The sequence below is a fragment of the Arachis ipaensis genome, chromosome B5, assembly GCF_059453495.1.
Source record: "Arachis ipaensis isolate K30076 ecotype BB chromosome B5, ASM5945349v1, whole genome shotgun sequence".
In the NCBI taxonomy this organism is placed as follows: domain Eukaryota; kingdom Viridiplantae; phylum Streptophyta; class Magnoliopsida; order Fabales; family Fabaceae; genus Arachis; species Arachis ipaensis.
Genome location: NC_142440.1, coordinates 349,761 through 372,319, shown reverse-complemented (window position 1 = coordinate 372,319; position 22,559 = coordinate 349,761). Strand labels below are relative to the sequence as shown.

Sequence of the window (22,559 nt, the reverse complement as noted above, 5' to 3'; positions counted from 1 at the left end):
TTGGTGGATTGGGTGTCGGAGATTCCATGTTACGTAACACAGCCCTCTTGTTTAAGTGATGGTGGCGCTTTTCGAAAGAGGAACGTCTGCTGTGAAAGAAGGTGGTTTGTTCTTGTAAAAACCTGAACCTGAATGCGTTGCTGTCCTCCCTGGTTCTACCTGTCCGGGGGCATCTGGAAAGATATATGCCAGATACAGTTCAAGGACCAGCAAATAAGGCAGAAGATGGTTACTGGGTTGTCTATAGAGATTGGTGATGGGAGACAGACTCGTTTTTGGCAGGATGTTTGGTTGCGTGGTGGTTCTCTGAAAGATCAGTTTCCGAGGCTCTTCTCAGTTTCAAACCAAAGAGGATCCGTTATAGGGGATTGTGGGTTTTGAGATAGGGTAGAGTGGATATGGAACTTCCAATGGAGGCAAGAGCTGTTCCAATGGGAGTTGGATTTAGTGAACTAGATGCATGATGCATTAAGACTGATCAACCTTGCTTATGGCAGAAAGGATAGAGTTGTGTGAAAATTTGATAAATAAGGAATCTTTTCTACTAACTCTTTTTGTGCAGGTTTTGCAGGCAAAAATAATTCCGGAGGATATAACAAGTTACAGCTTTATTAGGACAATTTGAAAAGGTCTAATTCCTCCAAGAGTTGAATTGTTTGTCTGGTTTGTATTGTCTGACAAGGTTAATACGAAGGAGAGACTGCGTAGGTTTGGCGTTATCAACCAGGAAGATGTTGTATACGTGTTATGTAACAAAGATGTTGAACATGGTCACCGTTTGTTTATGGGTTGTGACTTTACTTGACAGGTTTAGTGTGCTTGGTTATCATTTGTTAGAAGGCAATGGTCATGTCCAGGGACGTTAAAGGAGCATTTCCTAAGTTGGACAGAGATATCCACTAGTAAGGAGATGCGTAAGAGATGGATGGTGTGTTTTTATGCTATTATTTGAAACATTTGGTTAGAAAGGAATAGAAGGATTTTTCAGCATAAAAGAAAAGGGGTCAACGAGATTATACATATGTCATTTACAAACTATAAGGAGTGGCTAGGTGTGGATCTTTTTTGTTGTTGATGTCGATGCTGGAGATGACAAAGGATAAAAATTAGTGTTCTTTGTATTGGTACTTTTTTGTTTTTTGTTTTTTCTTTTATTTATGTTGATTTTTATAGTCTTCTTACACTCCACTTGTTATGTTAAGCTCCTTTCTTTAAAAAAAAAACTTTAAATGTATTATTAAACACTATTTTCTTAAATACTAAAATAAGACAACCAAATATATATGTATATGTATATGAATAATAATAGTTTTTTTTTTTTTTTCCTATCTTAACAATTTTTGATATCCAGATCGAATTATCCAACGTTCTAACAAGATATAGAGTTTTGACAATCTAACATTCTAAAAGTGCAACACAAATAGAAAAATAAACAAATAAAAAAAAAATACTTAGACGCTATAACATAATAAATTTGCACAAGTACACATCCGAACATAATTTTACCAAGTGATCTGAGCATCATGATTTGAGATCTGAGGAGCTCACATAATCATTAAATTTATCATCAAATAATCCAAAACTCTTAAAGTTGTATAGATTTCTATTAATTAGAAGCGTAGATTTATTTTAGTTATCCATATTGATTGTAAAGGTTTATTTCAGTGTAGTTACAGATATGTACTGGCCTTCATTTTAATTAATGAAACCCAAAAAAAAAAAGCTTTAAAAAATATACCAAATTTTAGGGGTGTACATGGCCAGACCCGATCCGAAGACCCGACCCGACCCGATCTGGTCCCGAACATTTTAGGGGCTAATTTAATATGATTTTATCGGGTTTAGGATCGAGAAAGAGTCTAAAAAATAGACTCGGTCATTATTTCGGATCGGGTCTGTGCCATAGCTTGGGTCACCTGAACTTGGTTTGGTGGCCCGATCATCATACACAATTAATTGATTATGGTTATTCTTTAATTTTAGAGAAGGGTTGATTCTTGTTATATTTTTTTAAGTGAATTTTACTATGTGAATTGTGAAATAATGGTTGGAGATTAGGTAATTTTTACATGCTAAAGATCCGGTTTTCATCCGATTTTTACCCGGCCCAAAGATGCGTAAGTTTCATCGAGTCTAAAACCAGGTTAGAGTCTAAAAATTAAATCCGTTCTGTATTTCGAATCGGATCTGGATTAAGCTAAACCCGGTGTTACCCGACCCATATACACCTCTACCAAATTTATCAACATAAAATGAAAGTTACTCATTTTCCTTATCGAGGAAACTACTTTTTAACCTTAAAATAATTATACATCGACAATTCTAACTAAAAAAATTTTATAATTTCATAACTACTTTTTATGGAGGAGGTTATGTAATTTCTAGATGTATAATTTTTCTGGGTATAAAATTCTTTTATTATTTTTAACATTTAATTTTATTTTTGGCAATTAATATTTAGCAATTTTTTTCCATTTACCCTTGTTCAAATTATTAATGAATGATGCTTATTGTGTCAACTGTCGTTTGAATGAACAATCAACAATAATAATAAATAAAAGGCATGATCATAACTATGATGTCTCTATCTTGTTGCATCTGCCAACGAACAACAGCTTCTCCTACTCACGTTCTACTGAACAAAATCCACTGAAGAAAGAAAGTAAGTAGTGGTAGCAGTTAAGAAGTTGAACTACTCTTAACTAACACAACATGACAAATTTAATTCCACTTAGCAACACAACACAACACAACACACCACAATATTTAACATTGGATCTTTCATTCTCTCAACTCCTCTCCTCCCACACTTGCATGTTCCTCAGATCTCACATTCAATGGCGGGTTTCTTCTCTCTTCTCAGGCGCCTCTACCTCTCCATTTACAACTGGACCGTCTTCTTTGGATGGTACTCACTATTCAATATTCAAAAAATTGTTTTTTTTTTTTCGAGCTATTTCAGATCTTTCGTTTCTTATTAGCCATGTATGCATTCGGTTCTGATTTGGAACGGTGCTTTCAATTTGGGAACACAGGTCTCAGGTTCTGTATCATGTTCTGATAACGTTGAAGGAGTCGGGTCATGAAAACGTTTACAACGCAGCCGAAAAACCTTTGCTTTTTGCTCAAACCGCCGCTGTGTTAGAGGTATGTATCTACGTCACCCCCCAAAAAGATAAAAGGGGAAAAAACAGGTTTTGACTAGATTGGGAGATACCCTTTTGTTTATTTTCTGGGAAAATATATCAATTTGTGGGAATTTCTGAAGTTATGTATTTTTTGTGGGGTGTTTTCTGGTGGGGCTTTGGATTGCATCGTGTACCAGATTCTGCATGGTTTGGTAGGTGAGTAATCTTCTTCCCATTTTCGTCATTACATTGGGGTTAATAAATATGGGGATCTCAGTGTTAGAGAATGCTTGTTTATTGACCTTAATATCCTTTTTAATTCAATGATGAAGGGCTTGTCCGGTCTCCAGTTTCAGCAACCTTGCCACAGATAGGTTCTAGGTTGTACCTGACTTGGGGCATCTTATGGAGTTTCCCTGAGGTTAAGACAAATTTCAACTCTTAAAATTTCATTTAATTTATCTTTTAATTCAATTTTCAGCTGTGTTATTTATTGAAAAGTTACTTATATATGTTTTATGACAGACCCGGAATCATGTGCTTGTTACCTCCCTACTAATCAGCTGGTCCATCACTGAGGTAAGTCTTTCACAATTTCTAGGTGGTTATTGATTTATTTATACTTAGTTATATATATATATTTCATTTCCTCTATTTGCTATCTCTAACTTCAAATATCATATTTGAAGCAATTGAAAGTGCTAAGAGCAAAGTAAGTTGATTACTTGGCTTCTTAACACTGATGAGTAGATTCTAATTGCTGGATGCCATAGCATAGAACTAGATAACTCATTATTCATGGGATATTAGGCTCAGTAAGATTTCTCTGCTAAAGTCAGTGAAAGTATGGGCGTAGGCTGTAGGGCGTAGTCGACAAAATTTGATTTGTGCCACTTACAAAACAGCCACCATTTGTAATTACAGTCCAAACATGTTATATTTGGATGTAACTCCTTATAAATTTTGATAACTTCGTGTTATATTTGACAATGTGAAGTTGTAGATCAAGTTTTCCAGTATATAGATGGATTGTTGATCTGATTATCCTGGTACACTCCACTGTGTATTTATAGTCAGATTGGGGCTTGGCATTGTGCCTGTTTATTCTGTTAAACATAGAGGCAGACCTGAGACGTCACAATTTCCTGTTGTGTGACATATATAGTAGTGTAATGTAATTATTTAGATATGTTTTTTTCATTTGAAATGTTAATTTATTATTTAATGGTTATAACTTATAAGCACCTGTTACATGTAACTCAAACCAGTAGGCCTTTAGGTTTGGCTCCCCATCTATTGCTTCGGGTAAATGTACCATTTTTTCTGTGTTAAAAAGGTAAAATATGTATCAGCCAATACCATTTTTGATTGTTGCAACTGCAGATAATTCGCTATTCTTTCTTTGGCTTCAAGGAGGCTTTCGGTTTTGCCCCATCATGGCTTTTGTGGCTAAGGTATGATTGAAGGTCCGGTAGCTGCGTATAGTAGAGTAATGGATAGATCGTATTTTCCTGATATATTGGCTGAAATTCTCTACTTGCAGATATAGCACTTTCTTACTGCTGTATCCAACAGGCATTAGCAGTGAAGTTGGTCTGATATACATTGCACTGCCATTCATCAAGGTAAAGAAACAGATACCGTACATAAATTTTTTAGGATCCAATAGGATATCTATATTGCTGGTTGTGTTTTTGCATGTTTTTTTTATCATCACAAGCATATATGGTTTGTGCTTTTGCTCTTTTATTTATTACTAATCAAGCAGAGGACGAAGAGGAAAGAGCACTTCTTTATGAAACTATTCATGTTGATTGACCTTCAAAACACTTAAGCATCTTCGATTTCTTGGGATTCCCAAACTGATGAAAGTGGATGAGACAATTGATACTCTCTCTATTCCCTTTCGTTTGTATCGGTCATAGTTTGGTATATGCTTAAATCAATGTTTCTTCTGTACCAAGATACATCGATAAAAAGATTGCCAAAAAAGTGATAGTGGCAAATAAATGGAAACACAGGAAAATGTTTATATATCTTGATAGAATGTAGGAACAATTTGACATGGTGTTTTTTTCTTCACTCAAGTTATCTACATACCATAATGTCTATTTTTCAGGCATCTGAGAAGTATTGCATAAGAATGCCAAACAAATGGAACTTCTCGTTCGACTACTTCTATGCTGCTATTGTTGTACTTGGAATCTATGTCCCAGGCAAGCATTCTACAACTTTTCTCTCTGCCACAGTTCTTAGATAGTTTAGAATTTTTGGCTGACTTTATAAGTGTTTGAATGGCATAACTCAATGCAGGAAGCCCTCACATGTATACATACATGCTTGCACAGAGGAAGAAAGCGCTCTCAAAATCAAAGAGGGAATGATTAGCATCTGTTGTAGTTTATCATTGGATTTTGGCCAAACATAGGATATAGGCATGTCTTGTCTTGGTTTGGATTCACATATGTATCCAACTAACTGTTGCCTTTCTTGCAAGTGTATGCTTAAGAGTGAAGAAATTAAAGTATTTTGTTCTTAGTTTATTTGTTGCAAGTTCCTTTAGCTAATAATGCCTTTCAATGTACATGAACCTAATAATATGCGAAATTCTAAATAACGAATGTGTGGTGAGGAAACAATTTGTGAGGCTTTTTTGGGTGTCAAACTGCAACTACTCACCCTTCCTCGACTTCAATTATATAAAACAAAAAGCTTCGGTTAGTAAATTGGCATATAGTAGCTCTTATTTGGTACATATAATAATTGATAAAGAAAGAAAAATAGAAAATGCCATTTGTACTCGCACTATAAGGGGAGTCTATAATATCTCTACACATCTCAGTTGTTTTTGCATTTATGCTTTCTCTGTTTCTTTTGGGAATGTTATAGGCATCATATTTGTTGTATAGTTTACATATATAGCTTTTATTTTTAGTATTAAAGTGACTGATAAGGAGAGAAAATAAAAGATTTATCTTTTATACTATTTAAAAAAAAAAAAGTGTAGTACACTCAATAGTATACCAAAAATTGGTACAAGTATATTTTTTTTTCTTCTCTCTTTCTTTCTTTTGACTTTACTGTCCTACACAAAAGGGGGATCATATAGCATCAGTCTACATAATTAATGCGTGTAATTCCAACTTAAGAGGATTCCCTGTGACTTTATAAGTCCATTGTCAAGTGAAGTTGAGGAGGAACTAATTTTCTGCATGCTAAATTTCTAATGCATATTCTTTCCATGGCACTGGCAAGTTCAACTGAGCCAGTCTTACATATATGTTTATATGGTACATGAACACGGTAAATTTACAATGTAAGTCCATTTGTGCTATTACATCGAGGCCAAGTGTGTTAATATTATGTTGAAACGCATAGGAATATCGTTTTGAGGTGCAATATGCCATAATACTGTTTCAAGATGCTACTGATCCTACAAAGCAAGGTTCTATCAATGCTTAGAAGAGATCCCAATTTCCATTGGGTGATCATAAAACTCAGGTGTAGACCAAGATAAAGATTTCTACAGATATTTATTTGGAATAAATTCATAATGGCCTTATATCTATATTTTTCTATAAATAACTACTTGAAGAAAAATAATTTGTTGAACGTAAAATTACTTATTTAATACTCTATTTTAACTAATTCGATGATACAACATTTTTGTTGAAAATAAAGGAAAAACTTTGTTTTCTCATGTTCAAGAGGCTAATGCCTTAAGAGTTCGTAACAAGAAAAAACAAACTGCATGACAATAATTCTCTTGGCTCCATAGACCTGGAGAGTGAGAAAGCACATAAACCAAGCCTTGATCAATTTCAGCCTCGAGGAAAATACTAAAAGATTAATATCAACTAGTCAGCACTGTGAAGTTGATGAAAAGTATACTGAAAACTCAGTTTTCATTCTTCTGCAGCACTGGCTGCACTCAGATCCACAGACAGGTCCAACTCCTGAGTTTATATAAAGCAGTGAAAAAGAAGGAATTAGTAGAATTAGTTGAAATAGTAGAGTATCAGAAACTCCTTCCAATGGCTGAAATCAAATACAAAGAAAATTTATCATGTCCTATATAACCTTGAAATAACAGTCTAATAACTAATGCTTACCTTTCCAGTAATCTTTCTGTACATGTCAATCACGTTTGTTACGGTGGTTTCAAAATGTGTTGTCGCATCATAGCTCTGCAGAATTTATATGTCAGAATATGATTAATGATTACAAGAAATACGGCTAAACATATGCAAGACAGGGTTCAGTTTTCCAGAGAAGTAAATACATAAGAATATTTAAGAGAAAATTATAGAGGCAAATAGCGGTATCATTGTTTAAAAAATCTTGCAAGCTACAAGATGAAGATGGAATATCAAACCATGATAGCTCTCATGCATAAAGTTTCAGGAAGTAAAGGGATCCGCTTACACTTGTGTTAAAAACCATAAAAGGATAAGAAACATGATCCCTTTAAGTAATACTTACTGTGGATATGAAGCAGCTATCAACATCGTGCTGGTTAATGGGTTCATATCTGTCGTAGGCATCAAAAAATATTTCATCCACAGGTCCAAGGAGATCTATGCCAGGCTTCAATTCCTCCTTAGGATTATCAGTCTCTGCTTCTGTTGTCACAAACGAAATGTATTTTCCTTTTGGAGCTACATTATGAGAGTAGGAGCAGCAGAAAAGATACCTGAAGCATGGTAAAGTCAAGTTACTATAAGGAAAAGAAAAAGTATAAAGACAATTCACTAATCTAAAAAAAGTTGGCATACATACATATCTGATTTACGCCCAAGTTGTTTCTGAGGCAGAATAACCTGAACTGATGGAGAGTCGTGGGTGTTTGGGATTGGATGGCTCATAATACAAATAGCACGGGCCACTCTCCCCACTTTCTTCACCTATTGATAGATACAATTTTCTTTTCATTCAAAGGAATAAGACTTGGATCAGTATTCCTATATTATGATCATTATAAGTAACATACCTTGTCTGGTAGGTATGAAGGGTCACAGACAACTTTTTTGCATTTTGCTGTTTCGCCTTCGGAGGTTACACCAAAGGCCTTTCCATTCTCATCAAACTCAACCTGTCATCAGTAGAATCTAGAAACTAGTATCATTCATTTCCCCGTTAACTCGATAAGTATTTTAGCGTTTAAGCTTTTGTATGGACACATGCATCCTAAACTGAATTTGATCGACAAGTTATAATATGTTTAGCTGCTATATGTAGTTCCGTATTACATGTTAATAAACAGAAATACTATTTTTATTATTTTTGTGTATATATTTTCCTGTACATCTTTTTTTTTTTTGTGGTATAAAAAATAAATATTTTATCTTCTTTTTTATTAATCACTTTTAAGTTTTAATACTAAAAATGAAAAGTGTACAAGAGACATGTATACAAAAATAGTACACATAATGTTCAATAAATGTAGGACACAGTAGTGGCATAAAGTCGTTATGTTCAATTATTAGATTGGTTGAACTTTGTAAATATAAACATCCCCACTTGTATATTTTGAAGCATATATTAATATACCTTGCATTCTGGCTTGTTTAGCATGTAGGTGCCACCATAAACAGCACTCAAACGAGCGAATCCCTGCCGAATTTGTATCATTACAGTCAAAGTAAATAAAATATTCTCAAAGGGTAGTTTTTAATATTCTAGTTATGTCATAAAAACCTGAGGAAGCTCTCCCAGTCCATAGAGTGGGTAAATATATGGAGATCCACCCCGGAAGCGTGCTAGAGACTCTGCATATAGCTTTATTAAAAACAAAGTTAAACTAGATTAGGCCTTCGAAATTGGACAATTCACAACTCCTCAATGAAAAGGTTATGATTGGTTGTGCTTCAGAACGAGCTAGGCACGGCATGATTGAGAGAAAAAAATTCTCGGACTAACAAAAATGTCAAATATGGAATGGTACAATGATATTTGATATCTGGATTTGAAGTTTGAAATAACTTAAAGTTTTCAAAATAGCTTTATGGTTTACAACTTCATCCCTTACAAGATTGCATGCTTTAGCCTCTTCAACTAGAAAATCAGAAGGTGCTATTAAGAGCTAGTAAGCAAGACACTAATCCCTTCTTGCTAAAACAGTGAAGTTTTAGAAAATCCCCCTTTTTCTTTTTTCTTTTAATTAATTTTCCCTAAAGTAGAAGGCTTTATAAACAAATTTACTTCTATTCTGTTAAATGCACCAGCCATATTCCCAGTGAAGAAAAGTAATAATTATACTGGATGTACTGGTTCTGTAGAGTTTCTGTGGTGAGCGATAAATCCCCACATTCCCAATTCATGTTCTCTTAATCTAATGGGAGTTCCCAAGAACCAAAAGAGGAAAAAGTTGTTTCTCAATAAGCAGAATACATGAAATTATACTATTCCGGTGTTGTAACACCCTGGTGCTATCTTGCTTCTTCTGCTATACAAACTGACATGGAAATTTAATCCTAAAGAAATAGTTAAGTTCGACACAGAAATGCAGGAAACAAGAAGTATTGCACCAGAAATATCTATAAGGGAAAATTAGATACCTTAATCCTCTTCACAAAATCCATTGCAGGCTGATTTAAGTAAGAATCATCCAAATGTAGAGCCAACGCATGGCCAATGAAATCAATTGTGTTGTCATCCAAACCATATTTCCTAATTAAATTAAAAAATAAAGTTATTATACAAACCAGAAAGTTATGAATAGTCATATAGGATGATAATAACCATTCTAGAAGAACGTCCTTCCTCTAATACGGTGTTAATAACTATCTCACTTTCAGTAGCTTTAAAGTCATGTCATATATGATTTTTTCATTTTTACTGAAAAGGATTATTTAACTCCACTGATATGTTTTAAATCCAACAGAACATGCTGAGTTTGACAGTTCCTCCTGAACAAAATTGAGTGTCCATATTAGAGAAATAACTGATCATTTGTTGTTCAAATTCTTCACACACAAGCACAGGAAAAAGAAACTCAGAGGAATGTTATTGATACAGTACGTAATGAGTTCTTTAGCTGTCACTTTGTTAAGGTCCATTCCTTCGTGAGATTTTGGATCACTTTCGTCATAGTCTTGTACGTAAATGAAAAATTTCCGAGCTCGCCGCTTCTCAAACAGCCCCATGAGGGGGGATTTCAAAGCTTCCACATCGTTTGCTGGTACTTTATGAATCTGAAAGAAGGATTGAAATTCATCAGCTTGATGAATTCGACCTTGAGAATGGCGTTTTGTATTGAATATGAATGATTCTAGGCCCAGAGACGTATATTTAGCTTCAAACCTTTCCTTTGTTGTAAACAAAGCTGCCATCTACTGCCTTGAAACTCAGATATTTGGTCACATTAGTGTGGATGAGAACACGAACCAAACCGCCATTTGCCATCATGAACTGTTTAAGCATAAAGAAAACAATATAGTGGGAAAAGGTTAATTAAAAGTGTGATAGGTCTTACGTACTCAGATATTTACATGACTTTTTAAGTAGTAAATTTGAAAGTTAGTTACTTTTCCTAATGTGAGAATATATTATTAGTTGGTCTTTTTGTATAAAATTCCTTTACACAGACGGTATATAATTAAATTCTTTTATTATCGTTGATGGTTAACGATAATGAGTCGCATGGTCTTGGAAAAAGAAGAAAAAGAAAAAAAAAGTACACATATCAATTATTTCTACAGCCAATTTCTTTTCATTATTACCACTCCCTCAGACAGAGGCAATAAGGTCTTTCAAGGAAGTATTCCATGTGAAATTTGTACTTAAACATTAATATAGGTGATACTCTGCTAGAGGGAGACTATGGCTCAAGGGAGAGCTCGGATTCTATAATAATTTCTGGAGAACAAACTTAATATTTCTCGAAAGGGCGATTACCATTATTGGAGAATTTTATTTAAGAAATAAAATAAAATATATCGCAAATTCTATATTCAAAATAAGATGGATTAAGAAAATTCTGAAAGGATGTGTGTACCTTAGGAATCATATCAACATTGTATTCTTTGCTTGATCCCAGAGTCTCTGGAGGATTGTCATCCCCCCTAAATCGCTTCCACAACTACAAGAAATTAGTGACAGTTAATGTGATATTAAATTATAATTCCGATCATATAATACGCTTTGAAGATCCTAAACAAAATGAGAGTGGCAAACATTATTTACCTGTTTAAGATTAAGCGACGTGGATTCTCCTCCATAATAATCATTCCGATCCATATGCAACACCTGTCCGATATCCAAATCCAAGCGCGTAAGTGAACGCAGTTTTTTTTCAGATTTATCCACACTCTAAATCGATAATATACCTTGACTAATGAATTTCAGATTCGTCTCGTACAAGTCGATCACAAAACAAAACAGCAAAATCTAGATCAATCGTATTTTATTTATTTATTTTTTTTGTCAATAAGAATTCCTTGTTGCACCTCTTTTAAATTTAGATCCATAATTACGAATGTGATTTCACGAAAAATTAAAGGAAAAAAATAGAGGAGAATGTGCGGGAGAGAGAGAGTACCTTGAGGCCATTGACGGAGAGAAGGCCGCTGAGGATGCATTCTTTGAGTCCGGTTCCGAGGACTATAACATCGTATTCTTCATCCATGGCGCGAGAAAAAGAGAAAGAGAAAAGAGAAAATGAGAGTGCAGATTGAGAGAGTGAGAGAGAAAAGAGAGAGAATGGAGAGAGAGGAGTGAGTGAAGAGCAATTTGAACAAATTCCCGGGAGGATCGGATTTACCGCTATAAATACCAACCGCGTTTCCAACGGCCCAAGCACTACCAAACAAAAAAAATTTGTTAAATTACCAAAATGGTACTCATACGGATACGGTCATACCATTTATGTACGAACATATCTTGTATTTATTTGATGGGAATTTTTGTAACAAATTTGAATAATTATTGAGTCATTCACAAAAAAAAAAAAATTAAAATTCACTTGCCGTAAATTTATTTATATATTTAATAAGAGAGGTAATACATCTTTTTCTAAATAATAATTTATTTATATATCCAATATTATGACGCCACTGTAAACGATATATATTATGATAAATTTTCAGCAACTATAAAAAAAATGTGCAATCCTTTATATTCTTCACAAACATCTTACTTCTTTCTCTCTTTCATTTTTATTCCAAAAAATAAGCTAAAATGTCTAGTGGTAGTGGATATATATGTGGTTATGAGTGGGTATCCCAATTGCCATATGAAAAATAATGACAACAGAATCATATTTGAGTGTGATAATCTCATTCTGTTGCGCACCCGGCGAATTAATTCTTTGTCCGAGCTGAACAGTCTGATATTGAGTAGCGTTGGTGATAGTGGGAGAAAAGAGATCGGAATGGTAGGGTATAGGTTGCTAGCATCGATGAAAAATTGAGTTTTCCAGTTTCATCTGTTTTACTTCCATGACAACGAGCATGTACGGCTCATATTTGACATCCATAGGAAAACCATGGCGGAATAAGTTATGGAGCTTTCTGCGGAAGTCGGTGATGTTGGTGACGGTAGATTTGACCACTCGAATTTTGTGCAGGACGACCCACCTATTGCACCACCACCGATACACATTGCGAATGGAAGACATGGACGTGGATGGTGAGGAATCCGAGGAGAAGTATGTTGCGGATAGCAACAATAGTGGTTCTTCTGAAGATGATGACGAGAAGGGGTTTGTACCGAGACGCCGGTGGAGGCATAAGTTCGGTATCTTCTTCTTGTCCCGCAACCAATTCTGGCCTTATCAACTGTACTGAATCACTATCAGAAGTTGGATCTGGACGCGATGCACGATAAAACTCCGTTTTTTAACATAGATAAAGACTATTACAACTTAGATGGTGGTATAGAGTTTAAGGTTAGTTACAGATTTAAGAGTAGAGATACAATAATCTTATAAATTTAATAAGTCGAACTTGAGTTTGGATAAGTTCAGTTTAGTAGCTCAATTTATAATTAATAATTATATATTAATACACATAAAAAATATAATTTTCATTAAATTGTGAACTAAACTCAATTTTCGTGAGTTAAACTTGAGCTAAAACGTTGGATTTTAATTTTTTAAAACATATATAGCTCGTGTTCCCTTTTTTTTTTTTGCTCGTTTGTGATTTCTTAGTTTGGCTATTTATATGGGGGTTATTGATTTATTTAATTTTGTGAATCTGAGTGTTATATTAATAGCTTTATATATTATATATATAGTAGAGATAGAGATATTATTCATATTCATATCCACTTTAAGAAGGCAAAATATGTATTAATAAGAAGGAAAACTTTTGTTCATCTCTATCTCTTCATAATATGAGAAATATTAATATATGAATTCTCCGTGACTGATGATGAATATTAATCAAGATTGTATTCGTTAGCCATAATCCATTATTGTAACAAACCTACATTCCAAATTAAATCCTGCAAAAAGATATCAGACCTTTATTTATTCTACCTTGAGAGCCGATGGTACCACATTAATTAATTAATTGCAGAGGTTAAAATGTGACTTGAAAATTGAAACATTCAATTACTTTTCAAATCAGTTCCTGGATGATGAAAAAACCACGTACAAGTCGTTACAATTATACCTATACATTACCATTATCACTCCACCAAGAGCCAGAATCATTTAGCAAATTTAATTTTTAGACCATAATCTAATCTCTGTTCATCTTTGCCAGAGTGAAACTCAGATCCTTAACCAGAATACGATAGCCTGCAAATAATTGTGAAAAATTTTCATCATAATAAACGTTATAATAAACGTTCCACCATTGCACCACTTTTTATTTTCTTTTTTAAGTAATACAATAAATACGAAACAAAATATTCAGTGGTTAAAAAATTCGTAGTGAATAATAATGCAGTGTCCTACATTATCGACTAATCAATTTTTTAAAATGATTTATTCTAAATTTTAAAAATTTAAACTCTAAATTCTGTTTCTAAACTTTAAATATTCCAAAACATAAGAATTTAAAAATAATTTCATAATAAAAAAGTTAGCAAATATTATACTTATTCATATTAAATAATATGGTGGAAACTCAGGTGCAGTCGACTTCACGTGAGGTTGATAGTTGAGAGCCGTTAGATGAAAATTTAGTCAAATCAGTCAAATTATCTAATGACTCTCAGTTATCCACTTCACCTGAAGTCGACCGCACCTGAGTTTTCACCAAATAATATATATGTGTCACCAAAATATTAAATAATATATATGTGAGAATGAATAAAGTATAAAGTGAAGTAGTAAACTGACCCCAACTTGAGTGAAATTTCTGAACTATCATTATTATTGTTGTTAGTATTATTATTGTAGTTGCAAACGTTTGTAACAGACTCTGAAGACTGGCCTTCCTCCCCAACTATGATCTCAGATTCACCACCACCATGATGCCCTTTCCCATGAGTAATCTCCACCACCTAATTCAATGCAACAACACATACATATATATACACATTTTCATTAGAAGATGCAATAAATTCAGTAAATAGAATAAATATTCAAATTGACCCTTAAGGAATTTTAAAATAATTAATGATATTTATGCTTAATAATGAGTTAGATTCAGATAGATAATGCATGCATGCATCCAAAACAATTATAAGAAGTAAATAAAAAATGTTATTCGTACACCAAAATCAGTCACTAAAATCAACTACTAATGTATTTGTGTATAAATACATACGTTGTTTAATTTATTTCCAATGTGTATTTGTATCCAACATGTATTTTGTACTGATGACTGAATTTGGTGGCTAATTTTGGTATATAAGTAGCATTGTCGTAAATAAATAAAATATATAACACAAATAATTAATAAAGATAGGATCACATATATACTTGACGCCTTAGTCGCTCGTTTTCTTCCACCAATTGCATTCCCTGAAGGGTAAGAGTTATTGTAAGTTAATATTAGGGAATAAAATGAAATTTAACAACTTCTTTAACTTATTATTTAGGAAAAGTATAGGGTACCTATATATTATCTGCCAACTCATTGCCAACAATAATTAATTATTATATTTTAAACACATATATAAAGAGACACATCCAGAAAATATATCTATAAAGACACTTCTATTAAATAAAGCTATAAAAAAGATATTTTTATTAGACACATCCACGAATACACTTCCATTAAATATAGTTATAAATAACAGTTGGAAAATACTGTTGGTAACGCAGTGAGATTGATTTATTTAATTAGAAGCATGAAACGATAACTATATATACTCATATATTTATGAAACATCATTCTCAATGTGTGGATACTCAAATAACAATGGAATATCTCCAATATAACTTTTTCCAACCTTTCTTTGGAGGTCAGTGATCTCACTCATAATCTTCTCTCCCTAAAAAGAACAAAGATTATTCAGTTATATATAAGTGATAATGCTAATAACTGATATAGATAAAGACTCACATGCAGTTGTCTTCATATAAATTTGATAGTTAGAAACTGTCAGATAACAATTTAATTAGTCAAACATGTCAAATTTTTTAACGGTTCTCAACTAGCAACTTCACATGTAAACAACTGCTGCATGTGAGTTTTCACCTAAAATATATATACCTTCTTCTCTATTACACGGCCTAATCCAGTTTCAAGAGACCTCTCCAATTGTTGTAATTCTTCTATATTTAATCCCTGAAGATCCTCTCCTCTCAGCTGCCTTTAAACACTAACGCATTTCAACACACCAAATATAAAAAAACAAAATAAAAAAGCTATGAAAATTGTGAGTTAGTTGTAGCCAGTGACCTTAGTTTATGGCTCTTCTCAGCAACTTCTTTGCTAAGTCTGGTGTAGTTGCTGTTTTCAACTAGCTGCATTATTGCAAGAACTAATTAAATGGAGGATTTGTAACAATAAATTAATAATTAATAACCATATTATATAGATATATATAACTGCACCAACCTGCAACTCAAGAGAGGGTTGTTCCATCTTTGCCAGATTCTTTGAGTGCAAATGATGCCTTTCAAGTATTTCCTTCATACTTCATATATAAGAACATTTATTGCATCAAAGTCACATAATGTATGCTTCCCAGGCCAATTAAATTAACTGACGTGTTATTTGTATTGAATTATTGATTTTATCCAACACACACATCTTTTCATTATTTAGAAACAGGTATGAATAAACAAAGAAAAAGTATGAGGAGCCAATGGAATATTTGTATAATGTATACAATGGAGGTTTAGGGAGTATTAGAGATATAATCATTAGTGTTACCTTTTTTCCATCAGCTAAAACTTTTGGGATGAGTGGTATCATGACATGGTATTAGAACTCTAGATTTGAAAGATCAAGAGTTCGATCCTTGGTGAACTCGAAAATTAGTTTAAGCTTTTGGGAAGATGTTTATTATCCCTAGTACTCGAATGGTTATTCTAAATAGTATAGTAAGTCATTATCTCCAAAAAAAGAATAGTATGGGATACTTGTTATCAAGTAAATTTAAATTAAAAAATCATATGAATGTAACCAAATGTGAAGGACCCTAAACACGAGTAGTGTTCACTAATAATAATATAAAAAGAAGGAATTGTTTATCTCTTTACCAATGATAATATAATTATAAGATGCTTAAAGAACTATTAAAGGGAGAAAAAAAACACTTGTAGATATTCGTTTCAAGATTTCGGCAACAAAGTAATGGACAACAAATTCCATCGGAACCATTGTAGTCTTTTCTTGTCTCCACCACAATTATATTGCATATAGATCTCAGAATATTACGTTGTGCAAGAACAAATTAAATATGGTTATGTGCATGAGTTGTTTCATCCTCTCAAATTGAGACAGATTCTCTGATCTTATATTACACCCCCTCCATTTTAAAACAAGTGTCAGCTTTTACCTTTTGGGTTCATTGAATGTATTAGTGAAAACGACCCTTATTTTAGAAACGAATGGAGTATTGCTCTTTTGATATTGGAATAATCTTTAACTTTTAATATAAAATTTGTCTAGTATATAACCCAATTTGTTGAACTAATTCTGTTAAAGTAGAGCTCCATATATTATTCTTAGATTTTTGGCTAGCCACTAGATTTCTAAGCAATATAATAAACAATCTATATGCATGACATTTACTATATTCTTTTTACACTTTTATTGTTTACCAACTTATTGCGTATAAAATAATTAAATAATAATATATGTATTTATACAATAATTTATTAAAAATAAAAAATAATTCAAAAATGCTATTACACACCAAAAATCAGCCATTATATTTATATATAAATATATGTGTAGTTTAACTTATTTTTAATGTATATTTTATATTTTAATGCGTATTCTATATTTATGACTGATTGTGGTAGCTAATTATGGTATATATCTAATATGACTGAAAATAGTTTAAATTTAAATTTCATAAAATCCCTCACTTTGAAAAATGTGAAATTGGGAGTTTGGAGCAAGGTAGAATTAATAAAAATCTCCAAAATCCTTCCTTACTGAATAGTAAAACTGGTGAACGATGTTTAAACCTTCACAGTTTACACACGTTCCCTCCCCTCCAAATTAAAGCCTTCCAAAACCAAGTTTGTAAACACACCTTAAAAATAACAAAAGTAACTATATGTACAAAAAAAATCAGTTAATAGCCACTATTTATATTTGTATAAATACATATATTGTTTAATTCATTTTTAATATATTTTTGTGTGTATTTCAATAGCATTTTTGTAGTTAATTACAAGAATCAACCATGCTAGTTAGGTATACACTAAAATCAATCATGCTAGTTATTAAGGGTGCGTTTAATTTGCGTTTTTATTTTCTATTTTTATTTTCAGTGTTTGCTTGTTTTCTGAATTTTGTGAAAAAAAAAAGAAAAGTGAAAACAATAAAATCATGTTTTCTATTTTCACCTCTTGTTTTTATTTTTTCCTTTATAAAATTCAGAAAATAGAACACACTAAAAATAAAAAAAATATAAAATAAAAACGCAAACCAAACACACTCTAAAATATTCTGTCAAAGTAAAGGAAAACACTATCTCTAATCTAACTGGATTTGGATCCTCTAAAGTTTGAATTTCACTTTAAAGAGTAAAGTGTGATCTTCTACCCTTGAATAGTTTCTCTTTCATATTTATTATTGGTCCCACCTATGAAATCAATGGTGAGAGATCACACTTTACTTTCTAAAGTGAAATTCAAACTTTAGAGGATCCAAATCCAATCTAATTTACTTCAGATTGTTTGGTATAAACATACAAATACCGTTAACTACTTTGGACCCTAAATCTTTCCAAGTTTTGAAAGCTTTAAACCACTAAATCATGAATAATAAAGATATGATGAGTTACTAACATGATGTCTTAGGTTTAAATGCCACCGTGTAACCAATTAAATTAATTAATTCTCCAAAAGTGGATACCTTAATATTATATTATGTCACTTTGGTTTTTTTTAGGACCATAAATCTATGATGGAAGAAAAGCTTATTAAGGCTAGAGGACGAGAGATAATTGCACAGCAAAGTAGGCAATTATTAGTGAATGTATTGCATGTATGTGATGTATGCATGCATATACCTACATATAATACATAATTAAATATTAATATAGCTGCTTTTAATTTCCATTTCCATAAAGCAAATTAAAAACAATAATCATCAAAGGTTGGGTTGACTTGACATAGAGATAGCTTAGCTCTATATATATGTGACATTATATATATTTAGATTAGTGACATTTGCTCAGACAAAAAGTTCAATGTTTATGGACACTTAATGCTAGTTAAAGGTTCGGAATCATAGAGTAGTCAAAAGTAGTTAAGACGTTTATCTTGGAGTGAGGGACACGTTAAAATCAAAGAATTAAGGTAAAAGTAATAGTAATAACAAAAAATAAAAATCATTTTTATTTGTATAGGTTGCTTAATAATAATAATAAGAAAAATTATAGAAAACCAAGTGTCTAATAAGCCAAAAAATGAACAACTCAATTAATTATAATTATTAATAATTAATTTTAAATTTTTAAATTCAAAATTTAAAAAATTTTAAACTGATTAAATAAATAAGTAAATCCATGTAGAGGTTTTAGATTTATCCAGAGACATTTGGCTGATACTCTCTTGGTTCCCTAGGGTACCAACTAAAAACCAGCCAAAGATAGGGAATCAAAAGGGTACCAACCAAAAACCAGCCAAATGTCGCTGGGTAAATCCAAAATCTCTACGTAGATAGTGCTTATGTTAGGTATTAAGATGTTTTTTTTTACTAAGTATCAGAATGTTTCTTTTTCATACTAAATAGATGTTTTTTTATATATTTTATAAATTTTTTTTATATACTGAGAATCGGGATTGTTAGAAGTTCCGTGATCCCCGCCCTTATTTCTCCAAGGTATCATTCAGAATTTTAAATTGGAATGAGAAACAATTAATATCAAATATTATAAATTAAAAATAAATAAAATTAATTAAATATAATTATAAATTAGTTAAATTGTTTACTTTTTGGTTGATCATCTCTTGGTTTCATATATTTTTTCTAATAAGAATAATAATAATAATAATAATAATAATAATAATAATTCCCATCTCTTCTCACAGATGATCACGTTTGATTATGTACTGCTTTCTTTTTTCCCTTAGAAAGTGTGAATTTTTAAGTAGATTTAAATAGTCTAATTTATAATGAAACGTTTTTAGAAACATTTAAAAAAAATCATATTCAAGATAGTAGATATCATACCATTATATGAACTAAATGCTGCTTTACACATTATGAACAATTCTTTTAAGAATCTAGACACCAGGCCACTAAGAGGACAAATAATATCTTATTTTGCTTAAGACACACGAGCTTACAACAAATGACTTATATTCCCAAATTTAAAAGTTTTCAATATATATATACCTCATAAATGAACAGTTAAAATTAAAATTAATCCACAATTTTTAGATCAACTATCCAAATTTTTCATCACAAATATTTAGCCTATCCACTTTTCTCTCACACACTTATAGATTCTTCTTACCTAGTTGTAGAGTCTTTTAAGCGCATCCACTTCTTTCTAGAATCTTCTAGGACATTACGATCCTTCTAAGACCTTTTAAGAACTTCTCGAACAATCTTAAACACACTAAAATTTATCTGAATTCTATATAGACACCATTATTCAGTATTCACTTAAAAGGTAGTATTCACCTAAAAGGTAGCGAATTGGAGTCTTTTTATTTTTAATAAAAAAATACAAAAATTGTATATGCATAAAAAATTTTAATTATGCTATTGTAAAAAAAAATAATTATTTTATTCGAAATATAAAATAATAAAAAATATTATATATATATATATTAAAATCAACTATTAAATTATATATTCGTGTAATAGCTCAAATGACATGGTCTCTCCAGCGGGTTCGAGTTTCATATCTTTGGTAAAAAAAAAAAAAAAACTAAATATATGTATTGTTTAAATTTATGTTTCAACGTACATTCTATATAGACGAATGATTTACTGGTTAATTTTGTTTATGCGGATATTAAAAATAATATATTTTATATTTTTGTATTAGTAAATTGAGAGAGAGGAGAGAGAAACCTTGAGCTGGAGTAGTCAAAGAGCTTGCCGGTGGAAGAGAAGATGATGAGAGCAACATCGGCGTCGCAGAGAACGGAGAGCTCCTCCGCTTTCTTGAAGAGACCTCTCCGTCGCTTGGAGAAAGTGACCTGCCTGGCCGTGGCGTTGTCGATCTTCTTTATCTGAATCTTCTCCCTCGCCATCGATCTTGTTTAGAGAAATAAAAGAAAGTAATAAACTTTTCACAAAAAAAGAAGCGAAGCAGAGAAAGCAACCTAAAAATGGACAAGGCAAAATGAAAGCAAAGGAGTGAAGAATTGTTGACTATTTATGGGAGGTGTGTTTTATGTTAAAAAGGGTAAAAAAGTGTGGGTTATTAGTGTGAGTGGGACACTAAATTACATAGAAATTTTTTATAAAAAGAAAAATGAAAAAATCTCAGATCTAGCTAAGTAAGGAAAAATAAAAATTGGTGTGAGGAATGTACTTGTGATATTTGTTTCCTTATTGGGATGGAATGAAAGGCCTTTGATGTTGGTATTGGCTTCTCAGATGTTCTCTACTCTTTCAGATGAAAGCCACCTATCAACTTAAAGTCTTTAAACAAACAAGGTAGGGCTCTCTATTTGTCTTTGGACTTTGGATCTCTCATGTGTTGGACCGACAAAAATAAAAATGTTATTTCAACCATTAATTGCTAATTGGTTGTTAGTCTATAGTGTGTTTCGGACTAGATATATACACTAACGATATTAAGAAAAATTCTGTTACGTTACTAACAGTATTTTTATCAATTTTTATCAACTTTTATTTATAATTATATTTAATAAAAGTATTTTTATAGATGTGTCTAATAAAAATATCTTTTTATAATTGTATTTAATAAAAGTTTTTTTATAGATATATTTTTTAGATGTATCTCTTTATATATGTGTTTAAAATATAATAATTAATTATTATTAACAATAAATTAACAGATAATATGTTAGTATCTATACTTTTCTTATTAAGAAAGATAATGATATTGGTTTTATTTTTTTAATAATGTTCATATATTTTTGTGTTTATAGATACTAGGTGGGCATTTGTTTTCAGATTAAGAAATATATTTTTAAAAATTATATTCTTAAAAATATTATATATAAATAATAAAAAATGTATTTGTTTAGTGTTACAAATGATTCAACCTTATTTTTTATGTCCGTAAAATTAAATTAGGATATATTTATTTTATTATACATATTTTTTAAACAATTCTTAATTTTAAAAGTAACCCTAATATCATAAACGGAAGCACTTTTTATTTTTTTAATAAATGCAAAGAGTGAATCGAAATAGTGTTGATTCTGATTTTTATTATGTTTTTTGTTCTGGTTCTATTTTTTTATTCAGGTCTAAGATTGTTGATTTTGATCTTTTTTATCTTGGTTTTGATTTTTTATTTTGATTTAAGGTTGTTGATTTTGATTTTTTATTTTGATTTATGATTTTTAATTTGTTCTTTACTTTTGGTTGAGATATTTTCTGCACTTTTCTTATTTTTTTAATTCTTGGTTGATGTTTTTTATTCTTGATGTTTGTTGCGATTATTAATTTATTCTCTAATTTTTTATTGCCGTTCTTTAATTATTCAATTTTAATTTGTAGTTTGATGTTTTAGTTTATGCTATTTTAGATTTTGATATTGTTCTAATCTAAATTTGTGTTGTTTTAATTCGAATTTTAATTTTGGTTTAGTGTTTTTTGTTTTTTTTTTATTTATGCAATTTGATAAATCGTACAAATGACAATATTGATAAAGTAAAAATTCAGGTGAAATTGACTTCATGTGAAGTTGATA

At 31.4% G+C, this 22,559-nt stretch overlaps 3 protein-coding genes across 6 annotated transcripts; 1 reads left to right on the top strand and 2 right to left on the bottom strand.

Annotated features, from left to right (window-relative positions):
* The first annotated feature begins 2,496 nt into the window (after nucleotides 1-2,496).
* Nucleotides 2,497-5,671, top strand: PAS2 (Protein-tyrosine phosphatase-like, PTPLA). 2 transcript variants are annotated; one of them, XM_088486208.1, is made up of 10 exons: nucleotides 2,497-2,656; nucleotides 2,824-2,908; nucleotides 3,036-3,147; nucleotides 3,326-3,344; nucleotides 3,461-3,549; nucleotides 3,654-3,707; nucleotides 4,512-4,582; nucleotides 4,672-4,753; nucleotides 5,248-5,344; nucleotides 5,442-5,671. In XM_088486208.1, the coding sequence occupies exons 1-10, from the start codon at nucleotides 2,497-2,499 to the stop codon at nucleotides 5,510-5,512; spliced, it is 840 nt and encodes a 279-aa protein (XP_088342334.1). In that variant the 3' UTR covers nucleotides 5,513-5,671. The 2 variants fall into 2 exon arrangements, with proteins under 2 accessions (XP_088342334.1, XP_088342333.1); XM_088486207.1 differs by having other exon boundaries at nucleotides 2,590-2,662; nucleotides 2,826-2,908.
* Nucleotides 5,672-6,731: 1,060 nt separating this feature from the next.
* Nucleotides 6,732-11,858, bottom strand: LOC107641602 (guanosine nucleotide diphosphate dissociation inhibitor At5g09550-like). Its single transcript, XM_016345084.3, has 13 exons — nucleotides 11,668-11,858; nucleotides 11,313-11,375; nucleotides 11,125-11,208; nucleotides 10,431-10,538; nucleotides 10,149-10,321; nucleotides 9,686-9,797; nucleotides 8,826-8,906; nucleotides 8,679-8,741; nucleotides 8,119-8,220; nucleotides 7,908-8,032; nucleotides 7,611-7,821; nucleotides 7,241-7,315; nucleotides 6,732-7,084 (listed from the first exon to the last, which is right to left on the bottom strand). The coding sequence occupies exons 1-13, from the start codon at nucleotides 11,752-11,754 to the stop codon at nucleotides 7,034-7,036; spliced, it is 1,335 nt and encodes a 444-aa protein (XP_016200570.1). The 5' UTR covers nucleotides 11,755-11,858; the 3' UTR covers nucleotides 6,732-7,033.
* Nucleotides 11,859-13,659: 1,801 nt separating this feature from the next.
* On the bottom strand, nucleotides 13,660-21,428 carry SVP (K-box region and MADS-box transcription factor family protein). Of its 3 annotated transcripts, XM_016345570.3 has the most exons (9): nucleotides 21,207-21,428; nucleotides 20,741-20,926; nucleotides 16,088-16,166; nucleotides 15,929-15,993; nucleotides 15,740-15,839; nucleotides 15,477-15,518; nucleotides 15,004-15,045; nucleotides 14,419-14,582; nucleotides 13,660-13,872 (listed from the first exon to the last, which is right to left on the bottom strand). In XM_016345570.3, exons 2-9 carry the CDS (start codon nucleotides 20,920-20,922, stop codon nucleotides 13,854-13,856), a joined length of 693 nt encoding a protein of 230 aa, XP_016201056.1. In that variant the 5' UTR covers nucleotides 20,923-20,926; nucleotides 21,207-21,428; the 3' UTR covers nucleotides 13,660-13,853. The 3 variants fall into 3 exon arrangements, with proteins under 3 accessions (XP_016201056.1, XP_088344794.1, XP_016201055.1); XM_088488668.1 differs by lacking the exon at nucleotides 15,004-15,045 and having other exon boundaries at nucleotides 21,207-21,345; XM_016345569.3 differs by lacking the exon at nucleotides 21,207-21,428 and having other exon boundaries at nucleotides 20,741-21,153.
* Nucleotides 21,429-22,559: the final 1,131 nt, after the last annotated feature.